Genomic DNA, 17,715 nt, shown 5'->3' with positions numbered 1-17,715 from the left:
GAAAATTTCTGTGAGATGGCTGATTTTGGAAAAACATAAATGACCAAAATTTACTGGAGAAGTAGAAATTTTAAGTACGTCAAAAAGTGAGGAAGAAGCTAATAAATATATTTTAAAAATTATTTCCAAGAATGTCTCCAAAGGTAGATAATTTGCCAGGGACTTCTTTAAAAAAAATGGAAGAGATAATTACAGTGTTATATAAATCATTTCCATTTTTTTAAGATAAAGGTAATATTAAAACTAAACTTTTCATTTTAATATGCATAACTGTACTTCAAAAACTTAGAAAAATAGCTCCAAACAGAAAACCATCAATTTTAATTACCAATAAAGATAAAAAAATCCTAATGAAAATAGGAGTGATCCAGATTGAGCAATGCATTGAAAGAATGGTCCACCACAATCTATTTGAGAGGAACTGTAATGACAGTTTTAGGAATTTGAGCCCCTGAATTCAGACTGCCTGCCCTCTTACAAGTAGAGTACTTAAGTCTGCATTTCTGGTTCTTCATCCACATAGTGCAATTAATAGTTGGAGGACCTACCTCTCAGGGATTTCAACAGGATTAAGTAAGTAACACAATGACAAGCACTTATCACAGTTCCTGGCACATAATAAGCATTAAGTAGATATTAGTTATTATCATAATGCTAGAAATGCAAAGACCGTATTATATAAGGAAATCTCTGAATAGAAAACATATCAACAATGTGTCAAAAAATTTTTGAGTACGTTTATAAGAAAAGATACTTGATAAAGGTCAACAAGTTCCTTGATTATTTGTTAATCATTTAAAAACTAGGGGAAAAACCCACTTCATTTACATAATGAAAATACTTAACCTCATTATTTAAAAAAATAAAATAAATAAATAAAATCTAAAAAAAAAATAACCTCTCAGGAAACATTTCACTTAACAGTTAAATAGTTGAACAGAAGAACTGATTTAGCATAGATATTATTTAACATGATAAAAATATGAAACATACAAAAGAAGAGATATAATTATTGAAAAAGAAGAGAAATATGTTTTTTGCACAAGAGATTGTTATCTCGTGGGGGGGGTGGATGGATGAGAGAGGAACAAAGAAAATGGTTTAAGATACATTTAGAATGAAAATAATGCAAATACACTGATGAGTATAAAATCAATATGCAAAATGGAAAACATTCCAGAATACCAGAAGTAACCACCTAGAAAAGAGGACATGCAAAAAGGAAGACCCCACTCACCTCCAGAAGGAATAAACCAAATATATCTAAATAACCCTGGCAAGAAATGGGCTGCCCCTATATTAAAACAAACAAATAAGCCAACTAACTAAAATCACAAAACATATGAGAGATATAGAGTTTTTAGATAAATGGAGAAAGGTACCATATTCCTAGAGGAGAAAATTGAGTATTCTAAAAAGATTTGTATTTCCAAATTAACTTACATATCAATAAAATCATAATCTGATTTTGGAGAGAAAACACAATTGTTCTCATGTTTAATTAGAGTAATAAACAGAAATAAATGAACTTTTCCTTTTTTCTGTTAAACAAGGAATAATGGGGAAAAGAACAACAGATATTACAACATATAAATCTACATTAATTAAATATGTTACTAGTAACAAAGAAGAACAACACAGATCAATGAAACACCTTAGAACCAAACCCTTATTCTTTATAAAATATTGATGAATGATTAAAGAAACATCAAAAATCAATGGAAGGAATAATTAATTATTCCAGAAATAATGCTGAAAACTTTTTTAGTTATTTAGAAAAAGAATTTTTAGTCCTTGGAGTGTATCTAATCCCACATTGATTTAAAATTAAATGCAAAAAATTGAAGAACAAAATGGTATTTATCTTCTCAGTAGATGGGGACCAAAGCACTAACATAGTGAAAGAGCAATAAAAGAAGTTAGCTCGAAATGGAATGTTTGGTACAATTACATATATAAAATTTAAAACTTATCCACATCAAACCAAAAATTAAAAAGTAAACAATAAACTGAAAAAGTACTTATAATGAACATAAAAAAGTTCAATATCCTAACTATATAAAGAGTCCCTGGAGATCAATGTAGAGATTATAAAGTATTAAAAAACAAGTGAACAGGAGACATTAAGAGACAAGCAGGAAATGCATCAACAAAGGGAAATATGGATTACTAATAAGCATGCAAAAAATATTCTAATGGTAACCGAAAAAATGAATAATAAAATAAAGCTATTCACCTATACATTAACAAAGATACTCAAAAGATTAAAATAAGCTCTGGCAAAGATTTGGAGAATCATTCTTACATACGGCAGGCAGACATATGAATTGTTTTAAGCTTTCTGGATAGCAGTTTGGCAATATGCATCAAGAAGTAATAAAAATATTTGTGTCCTTCAATCATATTTTCCACTGTTAGGAATCTCTTTCAAGGGATTAACCAGAGAGGCAGGCAGACTTTTATTCATGAGTTTTCACTGAGCATTGTCCATAGCAGGAAAAAAAAAAAAAAACTCCCTAAATTTCTAACAATAGAGAGACGGTTATGTAAATCACAGTGGAGTGTATTATAGAATATTATTCAGGCATAAAAAGGGTTTTGAAGAATATTTGATGGCATGGTCAAAAGCATTCAGTATGCCCTCAGTTATGTTAAAAAAAGCTGAGTTATGAATAGAAAAAGATATTGTACAAAAATACTCCACAATGTTATTAGAGGATATTACTCAAATGTGGGATGGTGATGAATTTTATTTTGTTTCCTAATATTTTCCACCTTATCTATAATGAGCATATTGTTACTCAGTACTTACAAAAAATATGAAATCTTTCTTTCAACGGAGAACTTACATAACTGTCCACAGTGATGCAGGGTTTTGTGTGTTTGCTTGTTGAATCAGAGAAGTCTTTTTAAGTAATACTCACCCACGATCTCTGCAATCATGAAAACGAAGCATATTCCCGAAGCAGCACAGAGTTTCCACTTGGCATAGACTTGCTCGTTTGCTCTGTTCTCTGTGGCCTTGGAGTTGCTGTGGCAGTGATAGATGGCTCCTGACTCCAGCTCTTCTGGCTTCTCTCCAGGACATTGATCTTTATTCAAGGATTTCTGCTGGAGTTCCACACTATGGATGAGTTTGACAGAAGCAAGATGTGAACGTGGTTGCAAACAAACACCTCACTGACAGCCCTGCCTCTTCTCAGAACTGATAGTAGGACATCTGCTAACGAGCTGGGAAGTTGCTGTTCACAGCTCCTTCCACAAGAAATATCAAGTGTAAGGAACAAGCAAGAAATTTCCTTCTGAATTCTCAACTACTAAGGTTTTGCTTTTATTCGGTCAAGGTCTTATTCAGTCTATACCAGCAGTGATTAAGAGATGTCAGAGGAACAGGAGAAGGGAAGCAGATACACTTTGATGCATTTCCTTCCACATTACCGCACTTTGAAAAGATTTTGGACCCTGTGTTACAAATTTTAAATGGGGGAGGGGCAGGGCAATGTTGGATATGCGTGCAGGAGCCAGCTTGATGATTCAAATACTCACTATTAAATGCCAAAACTCTTCCTTTCTTCTCCACAGCAACACTGTTAATAGATCATAGCACTTTCTCCTGCTGAGTCCATGTGGGCTCTTAGAAACCTTCTTAACACAGCTTTGCCCACAATCTCTATCCATCTGTCAAAGCTGTATTGGGAGTTGAACTTACTTACACTTCCTGAAGCAGGCAGGACTTACCCGTTCTTCTCAAATATAAAGCATTATTTAGAGCCATGTATAGAACTCTAGAGTTTCATGGATAGCAAGATTGTAGATAACATTCAGTCCAATTCCATAGTTTCTTAGCTGAAGTAATCAAGGTTCAGAGAGGTTAAGTAATTGCCTGGGGCCAAATAACCAGGAAGCAGCAGAACTGGGATTCTAAGCCCAGTGTTTTTTCCACGTGGCTCCACCCTGCCTCCTACCTGAGCCTCAGAACACCTAAAACCAATCTCTACTGATGCCAATATCAATGTCCACAGATCTTGCGCTGGTCAGACATTCATTTTTTTAGCAAACTTATTGGAAGACATTAATAAGATTCTTAGAATGAACTTAGCATTCATGACTTTGAAACGTATAAAAAGAAAAATAAAATCACCACCACTTGAAGAGCTCATTTGTCTTATCACCATCTGGAATTAAAGGTCTGAAGGTTTTGGCTTAGATGATGATAATTATTATGACACTAATTATCATTATATTTGTGTTTTTCTTGAATAAACTAACATATATATTCATTACAGAAAATCTAGAATTACAGAAAAGCACAAAACAAAGGGAAGAATCACTGGTAACCTTACCTCCAAAAGACAACTATTACTGATATTTTGTTGTTTAGCTTTGTAATATATAAACACACTTTTTTTTACTTAAAGTCCATAATAAATTAGGGTATTTTTGGTTACAAGAACTGAAAACAAAGCTCATGCTATTAAATGGGAATTACTGGTTCTGCAACTGAAAACATCAAGATATATCAGGATTTAACCTGATTTAGGAAGATTCCAGATGCATCACTCTGCATTCTCAAGTGCACTTCAACTGCAGGATGGTTTTCCTCATGATAGTGGAATGGTTGCCCAAGGTCATCAGGAGTTGTGCACCTGCCTTTTCTTATATAGGGAGAGAGAGTGTCCATTCCCAACTCCTAAACAAGAGTCCTGAGTTGCATGCTGATTTGACCAAATAAGAACCAACCTTTATAGCCAGAGGCATATGGATGGGCTAATTGGCTTAGACCTTGTATAATCAGATTGGCTAAACCCTACCATGCTGACTCCTGGAGCTGAGGTTGGGGTAGATGCTACTCAAATCATATGGCTGCAAGTCGGTGGGGAAGGGCTGGAATGGATTATGGATGAAATGATGTGTCACCAAAGGATCCTACAAAAGATACAGCTTTGGAACCTGATTCTTAGCTATATGGATTGTTGACATTTTCTCAATTTATTAAATATTGTACATTATTATTTTTAACATATAGAGAGCACTGTATTTAATATAAATATGTGAGACACAATGAGCTGATTTCCTGTTATTAAACAATTCATTCTTTTCCAATTATTTGCTCATACAAGTGGGGCTGTTGATCTTTATAGTTAATCTTTACTCAGTGTATTGAAATTGGATGCAATGTGTTCATCTGTGTGTTTGTGTGTATTTTATGGGGGGGGGAATGCAAGAGCCCACAGTCTTCACTGGGCTCCTAAAAGGGTCTGTAATCCCCCCAAAACTTAAAAAACTAAAATTAAAATACATTTCTCATTACCTCTTTAGAGCAAAGTGGTCTGGGTACCTACACGTGCAGAACAGGCTCTTAATCTAAAAAATGATGTGAATTCTGAGAAGAATTTCAAGGAAGTTCTAGAAAGCAAATGCTATGATGCATCAAAAAATGAATTGTGAATAAAGCACCATAGATTCCATGAATTCAAAGATGGCTGAAGCTCTGAAGAATAGGAATAATAGGCCAGAGGAGAAGAAGTTACTGTAGCAGCAAAGAAAAAAAGGGGGACTAGCAGGAGAAATAGGGAAATATTCAAACATTTTCTTGCAATAGCCTACAACTTTGAGCTCATTTCTTAAAATACTAATTAGAGAATGGAGCTTTGTTTTGTGATCTTGGAGAAGCTTTTCTTTTTTCTTTTCTTTTTTTTTTTTTTTTTTTGATGGTAGAAGTTAAACCCCTTTGTTTCTGTGTCTCTAAAGTAGAGCTGGTAATACTTTTCACCCTCTTATTTCATATGTTGACTAAATAAAATCACTTCTATTTTGTGCTTTCACATCACTTCTCCCAAGAACCTCGAATCTGTATTGCTGTGAGAAGAGGCGACGAAAGCTCAGGTCCCACCATGCATATCCAGTACCTCATGTGTTCATTCATTCAGCAAATTTGTACTGCACGCCTGCAATGTGTCTGCACTATCAGAGGTGCTAGTGGATACCGTGGTCTCTGAGACAACGTTCCTGACCTCAGAAGCTTGTATCTTAGCAGAGGGGGACAAACAGTAAGCCAGCCGATAATCACAGAGGCTGTGTAGTATAATGGTCAGTGATCGGGGATAGAAGATGGGGCTACTTTAAATAGAGCCCTAACGGGAGGCACCTCTGTAGAGATAACTCTGCAGTGAGTTCAAAGATAACCAGGAGTAGACCGACATGGAAGAGAAACATCTCAAGTGGACGGTATTGCTGGTGCAAAGGCACAAAGGCGAGAAAGAGATTGTCCTGTTCAAAAGCTCACTTTGACAGAAAGGGAACTACGTAGGTGGCCACTGTGGGATGAAGAAAGAGTGACATTGGGTGACGACAGAGAAGTAGGCAGAAATTAGATCATACAGAAATATGAACCATTAGAAAGGGTTTCCTTTTACTTCCAAGTCTGCAGGAAGGAAGTTGGAAAGTTTTAAGCAGGGAAGAAACATTATGTGGTTCACATTTCTAAAATGATCACTTCGGGTGATGCTTGGAAGGCTTGAGTATAAAGAGGCAAAACATAGAGACCATTTAGGAGGTGGCTGAAGCATAGATGGTGGCGATTTGGACCAGTGCAGTGACAAGGAAAATGGGAAGAAGTATCCATATCTGAGGGTTGTTTGGGAGGTAGCATCAACGGGACATACTAATTAATAGCATTAGTTAGGGGGGAATAAGGGAAGGGTGGGACTCGAGGATTCCTCATGGATTTCTGGTGACAACAGCTAGGTGAAGGGCATGCCAGTTTCCGAGATGGGCTGAGTGGATGACAGTACAGCGAGAAAGTTGAGAATTTGGGCTGACATCCCATTGCTAAGTCGATGCCAGCTTTACCACTCACTAATTGTATGACAGTAAGAAAACAGCATAACCTCTCTGTGCCTCAATTTCCTCACCTGCAAAATGGGGATAATGATAACACCTTTCTCATAGGGTAGCTTTTTGAGATTTTAGCTAATTCATATAAACACTTCAGAGTGTGTTTGGAAAAAGATAAATGCACAAAAAATGTGAATTTTTTAGCCTACCATTTTCACATTACATGATTATCATGGTTCTTCAGAAGCAATAAAGGAAGTTGCACTGTGAAATAACTTAAGGCTAGGGGTGCCTGGGTGTCTCAGTTGGTTAAGCATGGGACTCTTGGGGTCTGCCTCTTGGTTTCTACGCAGGTTATGATCTCATGGTCCTGGGATTGAGCCCTAGTAGGGCTCGCACTCAGGGCGGAGTCTGCTTCATATTCTCTCTTCCCCCTCTCACTCACTCTTTCTCAAATAAATAATAAATAAAATCTTTTAAAAAGAAATTGGCAACTTTAAGAAAAAAATGTTTAAGAACTCTAAGCTAAGCATTTTTATGACAGAGCTTGAATAAGCAAAAAGCAAGCTTTTCTTTTGTTTCCCCTTTGTCCATATCCATTATTCTAGATTCTACTCCAGTGACAATAAGGCATACAAATCATCAGTTTTGTATGAATTAACCCTGGGAATTGACCCTCTCTTCTTAAGGAAAGGATAAATATCAAAGAGGGAGAAAACATCCATAAATCCCTTAGTTCCTGGCCTGTTTCCCCTACTCAACCACTTACCTTTGTCTGCACTAGAATGAGTCCTATGTATTCAGTGCCTGGGACCTTGTCTGGAACACAGGAACCATTCAGTACAAATTTGTTGAGCTTATACTTGATTAAATGTTTGTGAAACAAATGAGTAATGTGAAGAAGTGTTTTGAGGGGAGAGAGCTACAGGGAGTGGGGAAATAGGAATGTTTGCACAATCAGATGTAATTTCTCATCCTAGAACAGGTGTCCATTTCCCCTCTCCTTTTAAAACAGCTTTATTAATGTATAATTCATATACCACACAAGTGATCCATTTAATGTAGACAATTTAATGGGTTTTAGCAAATTTGCAGAGTTGTGTGACCATTACCACAATCTAAGGTAGAACATTTCTGTCTGCCCAAAAAAGAAACATTGTACCCATTAGCAGTAAATCCCCAATCTCCTTACATACAACCCTAGCCCAGGCAACCACCAATTTACTTTCTGCCTCCATAAATTTTCCTATTCTGGACATTTCATATAAATGGAATCATACATGTGGATTTTTTTTTTATTAATGACTTCTTTCACTTAGCATAATGTTTTCAAGGTTTATCCATGTTGTAGCAAATATCAATACATCAGTACTTCATTGCTTTTTATTTTCAAATAATACTCCATTGTATGGATATACAACATTTTATTTATCTGGTTTATCAGTTGACAGGCATTTATGTTGTTTTTATTTGGGGACTATATGAAGAATGCTGCTATGAAAATTTGTATACAAGCTTTTGTGGAAGTGTGTTTTCATTTTTATTGAATAAATACCTAGCAATAGAATTCCTGGACCCATAAGGTAACTCTATGCTTAACATTTTATAAAAACTTACAAAATGTTTTTCAAAGCACTATGCCATTTTCCATTCCCACACACAATATTTGAGCACTCTCATTTCTCTATAGCCTCGCCAATGCTTGTTTTTGGTTTCTGATTATAGCCATCCTAGTGGGGATGAAGTGCTATCTCATTGTGGTTTTGACTTGCATCATTAGCCCTGATGGCTAATGATGCTGACATCTTTCGTGTGTTTATTACACATTTGTATATTTTCTTGGAGAAATGTCTGTCCATATCCTTCACCTATTCTTAAATTGGCCAATTTATCTTTATTAAGTTGTAATTGTCCTCTATATATTCCCATACACATCCCATATCACATACATCATTTGCAAATATTTCCTCCCAACGTTGCATTTTCATTTTCTTCATTGTATTGTTTGCAGAACAAAAGATCTTAATTTTGATGCTCTGTAATTTATCTATTTTATCACTTAGGCTTTTGGTGTCCTATTAAAAAACTATAGCCTAACCCAAGGTCATAAAGTTTTATGTCTATGTTTTCTTTTAAGGGTTTTATACTTTTAGCTCTTAATTAGCTGAGTACCATTTATTGTAGCTTTTTATTAACTTTTGAAATCAGGAAGTGTAAACCTTCCAAGTATGTTTTTTTTTCCAAGCGTGTTTTGCCTTTTCTAGGCCCCTTTTGTGTCCATATGAATTGTGGGATTAGCTTGTCAATTTCTTCAAAAAGCAGTTAGTGATTGCATTGAAAATATACATTAATTTGGAGAATATTGCCTTCTTAAAATTGTCTTTCAATCCACAAACATGGGATATTTATTAATTTATCTAAATAAGGATCTAAATCTTTAATTTTGACGTTGTTTATTTTCAGTGTACAAGTTTGGTACTTTGTTGAATTTATTCCCAGGTATTTTATTCTTTCTCATGCTATTGTTAAGTTGAATTGTTTTCTTAATTGTATTGTCAGATTAGTTGTTGCTATCAAATGAAAATACAATTATTATTTGGATATTGATCTTGCTACCTAAAGCCTTACTGAACTTGTTCATTAGCTCTAAAGATTTTCAGTAGATCCCTTCGGATTTTTATATACTAGTTGATGTTGTCTGCAAACGGTGTTAAGTTATATCTTCCTTTCCAATCTGGATGCCTTTTATTTTTATTTTTATTTTTATTTTTATTTTTATTTTTATTTTTATTTTTATTTTTATCTTGCCCTGGCTAGAATATAGAGTAAAGTGCTGTGTGGAAATGGTGACAATGGGCATTCTTGTCTTATTCCTGATGTTAAGGGAAAGCTTTCAGGCCTTTACCACTAAGTTTAATGTTAGTTTCATGTTTTCCATAGATGCTTTTTATCAAGTTGAAGAAGTTCCCTTCTATTCCTTGTTTGGTGGACGTCACCATAATGAAAGGCTGTTGAGTTTTGTTGAATGCTTTTTCTGTATCTAGTGAGATAATCATATTTGGGTTTTGTCCTTTATTCTATTAATGTAGTATTACTTTGATTGTATTTCAAATGTTAAATCAAATATGCATTACTGGGATAAATCCAACTTCACCATAGTCGTAATTTTTTTATATCTTGCTGTGTTCAGTTTGTTAGTATTGAGTGGAGGGAGTTTTGAATCTATATTTATTTATAAGGCATATTGACCTATAGTTTTATTTTCTTGTGATATCTTCTTGTTTTGCTATCAGTGAAATATTGAAATATAGAATGAGTTGGAAAATGTTCATTCCTTTTTATTTTTTGGAAGAATTTGTGAAGAATTGGTATTAATTCTGCTTTATACGTTTGGTAAAAAGCACCAGTAAAGACATCTGGGTTTGCTATTTTCTTTGCATGAAGTTTCCTTATTACTAAGAAAATATTTTTACTTATTATAGATCCACTCAGATTTTCTGTTTCCTCTTGAGTTATTTGGTAGTTTGTATCTTTCTATAACTTTAACATTTCAACTAATATTATATACATTTTATGTATACAATTTATCTTTAAATCAGTGAAGAGAAGAAAGGAGAGTAAATATGCTGTCTTTTATAATTACCTTTAACTTTACTGACGCTATTTGGTTTTTCTGTGTTGATTCAAGTGAATGTCTGGTGTCATTTATCTGCAGCCTGAAATTTTTCCTTTATTTCTTGAAAAGTGAGTCTGCTGGCAAAAAATTTTCTCAGTTTTTGCTCACCTGGAGATGTCTTCATTTCACCTTCATTTTAGGAGGTAGTTTTTCTGGATATAAGATGATTTGTTGACAGTTTTTTTTTTCTTTTAGCCCTTTGAATATGTCATTCCACTGTCTTCCAGCTTCTTTGTTTCTTCTAGAAGTCAGATGTTGATCTTCCTGAGATGCTCTTGAACACGATAAACCTTTTTTTCTCTCTTGCTGCTTTCGAGATTTTTTCTGCGTGTTTTGCTTTTAGTATTTTCACTATGATATGTCAGAATGTAGATCTGTTTTCCATGATTCCTCTTGTTGACCATTGTGGATATGTAGATTAATATTGTCACCAAATTTTGGAGAATTCTAGTCATTATTTCTTTGAATGTTTCTCTCCTCCTTTTTCTCCTCTCCTTCTGCACATTATGCATGTGTTAGGGCATTTGTTGATGTGTACATTTCCCTGAGGTTCTATTTCCTCCTTATTTTTTTCTCTCCGTTCTTTATGTTGCATATCTGTTGACCTGTCTTCAAGTTCACTGAGTCTTCTGTCAGTTAATATCTACCGATGAGCCCCTTTAACAAATTTTTTATTCTACTTAATGTACTTTCAACTTCAGAATTTCTGTTTGGTTCTTTTTATATAATTTCTATCTCTTTATTGACATTGTCTGTTTGATGAGACAGTGCCATCATATCTCTCTTTAATTTTTTAAACATGATTTCATTTAATTCTTTAATCATATTTATAATGACTACTCTGAAATCTCTGAATGCTAAGTCCAACATCTGGGGTCTTTCAAAGGCAGTTTCTATCACCTGCTCTTATTATGTATGGGTTATTTTTACACTTTCTTTGCAGATCTTGTAATAATTAGCTTACAATTGGATGTTTTAGGTAATACATGGTAGAAATGCTGGGTACTGATCCCCATGGGCCCATTGTTGCTGACATTTACTTGTTAGCTCTATTATTTGTTTAGGAATGGCTTGTCTAATTAAGTGGAATCCATTTCCTCTGATGTCCCCTACACATGCAGCTTCTGTTATCGTTCCCAAGAGGGTGCAGCCTTGGCATACACAGAGTCATGCTTACCTCCCCCACTCCAGCCCAGGGATGCTGATCATTTTAATCATGTTTGCTTTGACTGCCTCTTTCCATGGTCTCACTGTTAAGCTTCTGCCTGCTCTGCCCAAATGGGTATCACATTCAACCACTGACCTACTTAATCACTTATTGATTACTCTACTGTCTTCAACAATCCCCTGAGGCATAAATTACTCTGTGATCGGATCCAGTTAAAGCTGGATCTTGTGTTAGTCTGCTCAAGCTGCTATAACAAAAAGCACAGACTGGGGAGCTTAAACAACAGAAGTTTATGTTCCCATGGTTCTGGAGGCTGGAAGTCCATGATTAAGGTGCTGGAAAATTCAGTTTCTGGCAAAAGCTCTCTTCCTGGTCTGTAGATGGCTGCCTTGCTGTATCCTCACATGGTGGAGAGAGATCTCTGGTGTCTTTTCCTCTTTTATGGGGACACCAATTCTACCATATCAGGGCTCCATCCTTATGACTTCAATTAACCTTAATCACATTTTTAAAGGTTCTATCTCCAGCATAGTCACATGGAAGTTTGGGCTCTAAAATATGAATTTGGAAAGGAGGGACACAAATACTCAGTCTCCTTTAAGGGGGAAATATTTGAGGCCATGGGAAAGAGAATGAAGAATAGCCAAAAGCTGGTACAAAGCTCCCAGATATGTGAGTAAAGCCATCTTGGAACTTTTGGCACAGCCCAGACACCAGCAGAATGCAGCCGCATGAGCAAACGTCACTGACCCTAGAATTGTGAATCATAAAATGATTGCTGTTGAAGCTACAACATTCTGAGATTGGTTTGTAGCCCAGCAGTAGATAAATGAAACACTCCTTTTTTGGAATTAGAGAATAAAGATTCCTTCAGGTAACGTTTCTCAATAGCTCGTAACAATGTAAATTGAAAGCTGATTATAGTAGAAAAGAGAGAAGGAAGGAGAAAAGAGAAGGAATATCAGAAGGCAGAGTTGTCTGGGAAATAGAGACAAAAGAAAATACATGAGAAAGGAGGTTGGGGAAGATGATAAAAAAGTAGTACACAAGTGAGGAAATCAAGGTCCATGTGACCTCAGGGAGAAATAGATGAAGGATTCAGGAGGCCACAAGATGAAAGTGTGTGTGCAGGAAAGTGGAGGAGGAGGAAGCAGACACTAAATTTGCCAACAGAAGGCATGGGTTCAGATCCCAACTCTGTCGTAATTAGACATCTGACCTTAAGAAAGGTAATTCCTCTCTTTGGCATTCGGGTTCCTAACTGTGAAAATGAGGCATTAGCACAAATCATTTCTCCCCAGTTTAACTGTTTTTGTGTGAAAATAAAATAAAATTGAGTTTGATAGTTTCTATCACCATATTCTGAAAACCATACTCATTCAGGAAGAGAATGAGACCCTATAACTATAAATGGTTGACTTTATTTGTGTAGCAGAGTGTTAGTGGTCTCTTTTAATGAAAGGGAAATACTGTTATTTTAATAATTTAGAGATGCTCTATTATAGTGTCTATAGTAATAATAAGTCATTGTCTAAAATTTCTGCCTGACCTAACATGATGTTTTGTTATTTGTGGTCTTAATAAATCACATCTAATAGAAACTAATTCTTATAATGTGAGATAATTGATGTGCTAGATTCTATCATATAATTTTAAAGCAAAATCATAAGATCCTATAAAAAAAAGTACCTTTACAGTTGTTCAAACATTTGGTGCTATCAAACACAATGTTGCTACTCTTTGAAATATGAATTTGGTTCCATGAAACAAACACAAACATTACATATACTATTAATGGGTGTGTAGTCCCTTAAGCTCTGCTTCTACCATGAAATCATTTCAGATTTTTATTCATTCTTCTGTACATACTAAGCATGTTTCTCTTTGTTCCTCATTCAGACTGAATTCCCCAAACTCACCAAACTCTTATCCCTACATGTCTCTGTTTTTACCAGGCAATTATCTCAGTCTGGAAAACGTCCCCTACCTGTATTTTCTATGTGGAGTTTTCCTAACCTTGCTCTAACTCCTTTTCATTTTTCAGTTCTTACTCTATAACTTCTGAAATGCTTTCTTTGACCCCTAAAGTCTAGCTAAGGCCTAGGTTCCTTTGAGATCTCATTGAACACCTCCAGAGTAACACTTCTATGCTATTTTGTAATTGCCTATTTTCTCTGTGCATTCCACATTAGATGCAAATTTTCAAGAGGACAGAGATCTGAAAGTAGGCATTTTTTTCCTGTTATATATCCAGGCGTGTTCCATCAATAATAGTTCAATAATGGGAAGATGAATGGATGTGGCATTGTGCATGTGGTACTATGGAGATAGTAAACGGAACTACGTAGAACGTTAAACTCAGCTATATTCATTATAGTTGTGTACATTTGATTATGGGATTTTATGATCAAGAAAACTGCAGTTGGTTTAAAAATCAAGGTAACCCCAATTCTGTCACATAGTTGAAAAGCCTTAATTTTTTTCTAAATATAATTCAATAAAATTTCCATAGAACTTTAAAAATGGGAATAATTGAGGAAAAGAAAGGTAAACAGATTAGATCGTATATGCCTATTTTCTGGAAGATGAACTACAGATGAAAATGTATTAATAAAATGTATCCTTTGTGCACTTAGGATATTTAAGGAATCAAATCCTGCATTTTTCAGGATACAAATTATACAGGTCAGTCAACAGTTAATCAAATTTTACAAAATGCCCCTGAGTTGCACAGCAAAAGCTTCCAATTTTGAAGCAGTAGGGTCTAAGGATTTATTGAATAGTCAAGACACAGAAAGTTGTGAGGCAGAAGCAGATGTCTGTTACCTGTCTAGGGTGAAGGCATACATCTTCGTGGCTCTGTCATTCACAAGGTAGGTTCTTTCAAGGAACTCCATGGTCAGGATAAGACCTTCTGCTGTTGTTTGTGGTTGTTGTGGCTTCTGCTGTTTACCTCAGTGCCCAGTTTGGGAAGCAAAGCAGCATTACAATCATTCACGTACTTTCCAAAGAAAAAAATAAAAAGGTTTCCAGGATTTAGAATAACGAGCCTCCTACATAAATGTTCTTGGTAGTTCTGCTAAAATTACAGCCTCCTTGGACTATCACCTGGTCTCATTCTCTCACCCACAGAAACTCGCCTCCTACAGAGACCTGCAGGAAGGATCAGGTGGAGAGAGAGAGAGAGAGAGAGTGTGTGTGTGTGTGTGCTTCCGATGCTATCTGATTCCACTGTTTCCTGAGAGGTAGAGGAGCTCAGGGGTTTCCTGCTAACTGCTGATGTAGAGGTTTGGTCTTCAGAACACACCTGGGTGAGCTGCAGACAGCCTCTGGGCACTAGTCTCATGCTTTCTCTTTCTTTTCCTTTCCTTTTTCAGGGGGGTGGGGGATTCTCTCTCTCAACCTAAAAACATTTCTCCTGAGATCTAGTCCTAAGATGACCTCTAAGCAGCTGTCAGGATTTACTCTCTTAGGATCACTTTGGAATTTCACTCCTGAAGGGAGGACTAGGTCATTAGTTGCTCAAGTCTGTAATCTGAAACTGTTCCTGGTGTGGCAGCTTTGAAGCCCTTTTGACAGGTTAGGAAAAGGGCAGACTCACCTTCTAAATAAATTACAGCCCTCAGTCATACCTACAAGAACTGGGATGATCTATATTCTCCCTGGCTAGGGTATCCTCTGCTGAGGATGAAAGACTCACCCAAGGAAACCCTATCAGACAAACAAATCACAATTCAGGAATGGCATCTTCTGAGTTGGTCCCAAGGAACCTCCAACCCCCAAACTCCTAGGAATTCACATTTTATTTCATTATAAAGCATTTTCCTTTCCAAATAAGAGAAGGGACTATAGCCCGAGGGCAGCAGCCCTTTGCGGTAGGCATTTGTGGGGAGGCCAAAGAGCATCCAAGACCTGTACAGATGCACGTGGGGGTTGGGAATGAGTGCAGACTGGAGAAGAGGCCATAAATCTCTGACCACTGAGACCTCATTTCCTTCTCCCTCTGTCAACACTCACTTCTAGTGAGAAAACTCAGACAGAGTAGTGTAGTCCTGGCATAGCCCAGTTGCCCAGCATCTTGGGAATCTGCCCATTGTACTGAGCAGAAGTCTGCCACAATGGCCTAATAGGATAAATATTGTCTCTGAAGAAGAAAATAGGATTCAATGGCAATTTCAGTAGCAGTGACAGAAGTCACCTTTGGTTAACAGTGAGAGCATCAGGTGTCCTACCACATCTGCCCTGAACCTGTGCCTCATGTTTAAGATTTCAAACAGTCTCATCCATAACATAAGTTCTAAAGTCTTTCCATATGACTCCATTGCCTAAACAATCATTAACTTGGTTCTGACTGATGGAAACCAGAGAAATGGCTCTGGGAAGCCATTTTTCCTCGCAGGAGAAATTCTGGGTCTAGAGTTACTAGAATAATCCAAAGCATTTCCTTCGCATATGTCCTTACTCTTAACTTTACAAAATAATAGGTTATTCTGTGGATGCAAAGTAGGAAACCAGAAAAGAATTACTAATCCATCTGTGCGACGAGTTGCAGCACTTTGCAGCTTGAATCATTCGTGAGTTGTTTGTAGCACATAGGAGAGAAATCACACTCAAGTGAATGAATGCTGAAAAGGGAATTAGGCTGAAATCCATTAGGGATAAGTGCAAAGAAGAGAAGATAAGCCATATTCAAATGCAGGAAAGAGAATATATAGTTATAGCTATCAACAGGAAAAAAACAAGTCTGGAAGTTTGAGATTCTCCACCATGAGTTTTGTCACTAATACATATACGGATGCGCAGACATATTTACATCTGTTCATGATTCTGTGAGCACAGAGATACATACTAGGTGGTTGATGTGAATTGCCTGTGAGGCAAGAAGAGAGTGAGGATATATGGGAACTGTAGGGTAGAACTGATACAGAATACGGTGAGGTGGAGATAAGAAAAGAGGGACTGGGTACCCCAGCAAAGAAAAAGAAAAACATGTATTCTGTGATTTCTGCTATTTATTTTTAAGTTGAAATATATAAAACTGCCATTTTTATAGACCTAATATACTCTAAAATCAGCAATTTCCTATGATTTACTTAAATATATGTGCACATATATATACAAACCTATAAAATGTATATGTGTATATGTGTGACACATATAAAAATAAAAAAATTAAATATGTATATTTTTAAAGTATTAAGAAATTACTTTGATGAATTTCTAAGTGCTACCCTTGAAAATAACTACTCTAATATAACCCAAAACTTCCGGTGTAAGTAGCATAAGAGTAGCAAAGAGGAGATTACAGCAAATAAAACTTTTATGTTAAAAAAATTAGCTTTGCTGCTATAAATTTAAATGTAGATAAATTATGATTAAGAATCATCTGCACATCATATTGTGTGAAATGTTCACCTGTTGATAACTTTGTCGTCTTATAAATTCATTTTAACTACAGCATTATCCCCTTCCCCGCAGTATTCTGTCAGTACAATGTTTATGAAGAATTTCCCGTCCCCTCTGACTGACCTTTGGCCCACTCCAGCATGCACCACCCAGCAAGAACCAATGGCCTTAATCAGTCTGGCAAAATTCACAAAATATGTACTTGGAGAGCAACACGGATCAAAAAAAAGAAAATCCTTTCTCTTTTTGACAGTTGGTTTTGGTGGGCATTATGCTGCTTTTTCCAGTTTCCTAGGCAACCAGCTTCTAAACCATCCTGAATTACAGGTTGTCCTCTCCGCCCACTCACCATCACAAGCTTGTAGCAACTGAAGGGGCAAAATGAAATTTATAACAGTTACGTCTGGGAATAAATATTCCCGTCAGCCACAAGAACATCGCTGACATGACCAAAGAACTGGTTCAGCTCCCCACTGCTAGCTTTTGTTGGCAATAGTTTATTAATAAGATTTTACAAACAGTAACTAATACTTGTGCAAAACTAATTTACACAGGTGTTTTACACATTATTTGATATTTTACTTGCAGAAGGGATGTGTTTATGGAAAACCACCAAGGTCATCCCTAG

General features: G+C 36.1%; 1 protein-coding gene and 1 long non-coding RNA gene across 3 annotated transcripts in view; one reads left to right on the top strand and one right to left on the bottom strand.

The window, feature by feature from the left end:
- The window catches only part of SLC30A8 (solute carrier family 30 member 8), a 34,846-nt gene extending 20,022 nt beyond the window's left edge, over positions 1-14,824 (bottom strand). The window contains exons 1-2 of the mRNA XM_040625976.1: positions 14,508-14,824; positions 2,925-3,124 (exon numbers count right to left, since the gene is read on the bottom strand). Coding sequence (XP_040481910.1) covers positions 2,925-3,124; positions 14,508-14,578 — 271 coding nt within the window. The 5' untranslated portion in view covers positions 14,579-14,824. The remainder of the gene's footprint in view (positions 1-2,924; positions 3,125-14,507) is intronic.
- Positions 1-17,715, top strand: part of LOC103661580 — a 407,461-nt gene that overhangs the window by 193,029 nt on the left and 196,717 nt on the right. The window lies entirely within an intron of this gene.

This window comes from Ursus maritimus, unplaced genomic scaffold (assembly GCF_017311325.1).
Source record: "Ursus maritimus isolate PB19 unplaced genomic scaffold, ASM1731132v1 scaffold_9, whole genome shotgun sequence".
NCBI classification, from domain to species: Eukaryota; Metazoa; Chordata; class Mammalia; order Carnivora; family Ursidae; genus Ursus; species Ursus maritimus.
Note: the sequence above shows the minus strand (reverse complement) of the source record. Positions and strands in the feature narration are given on the sequence as shown.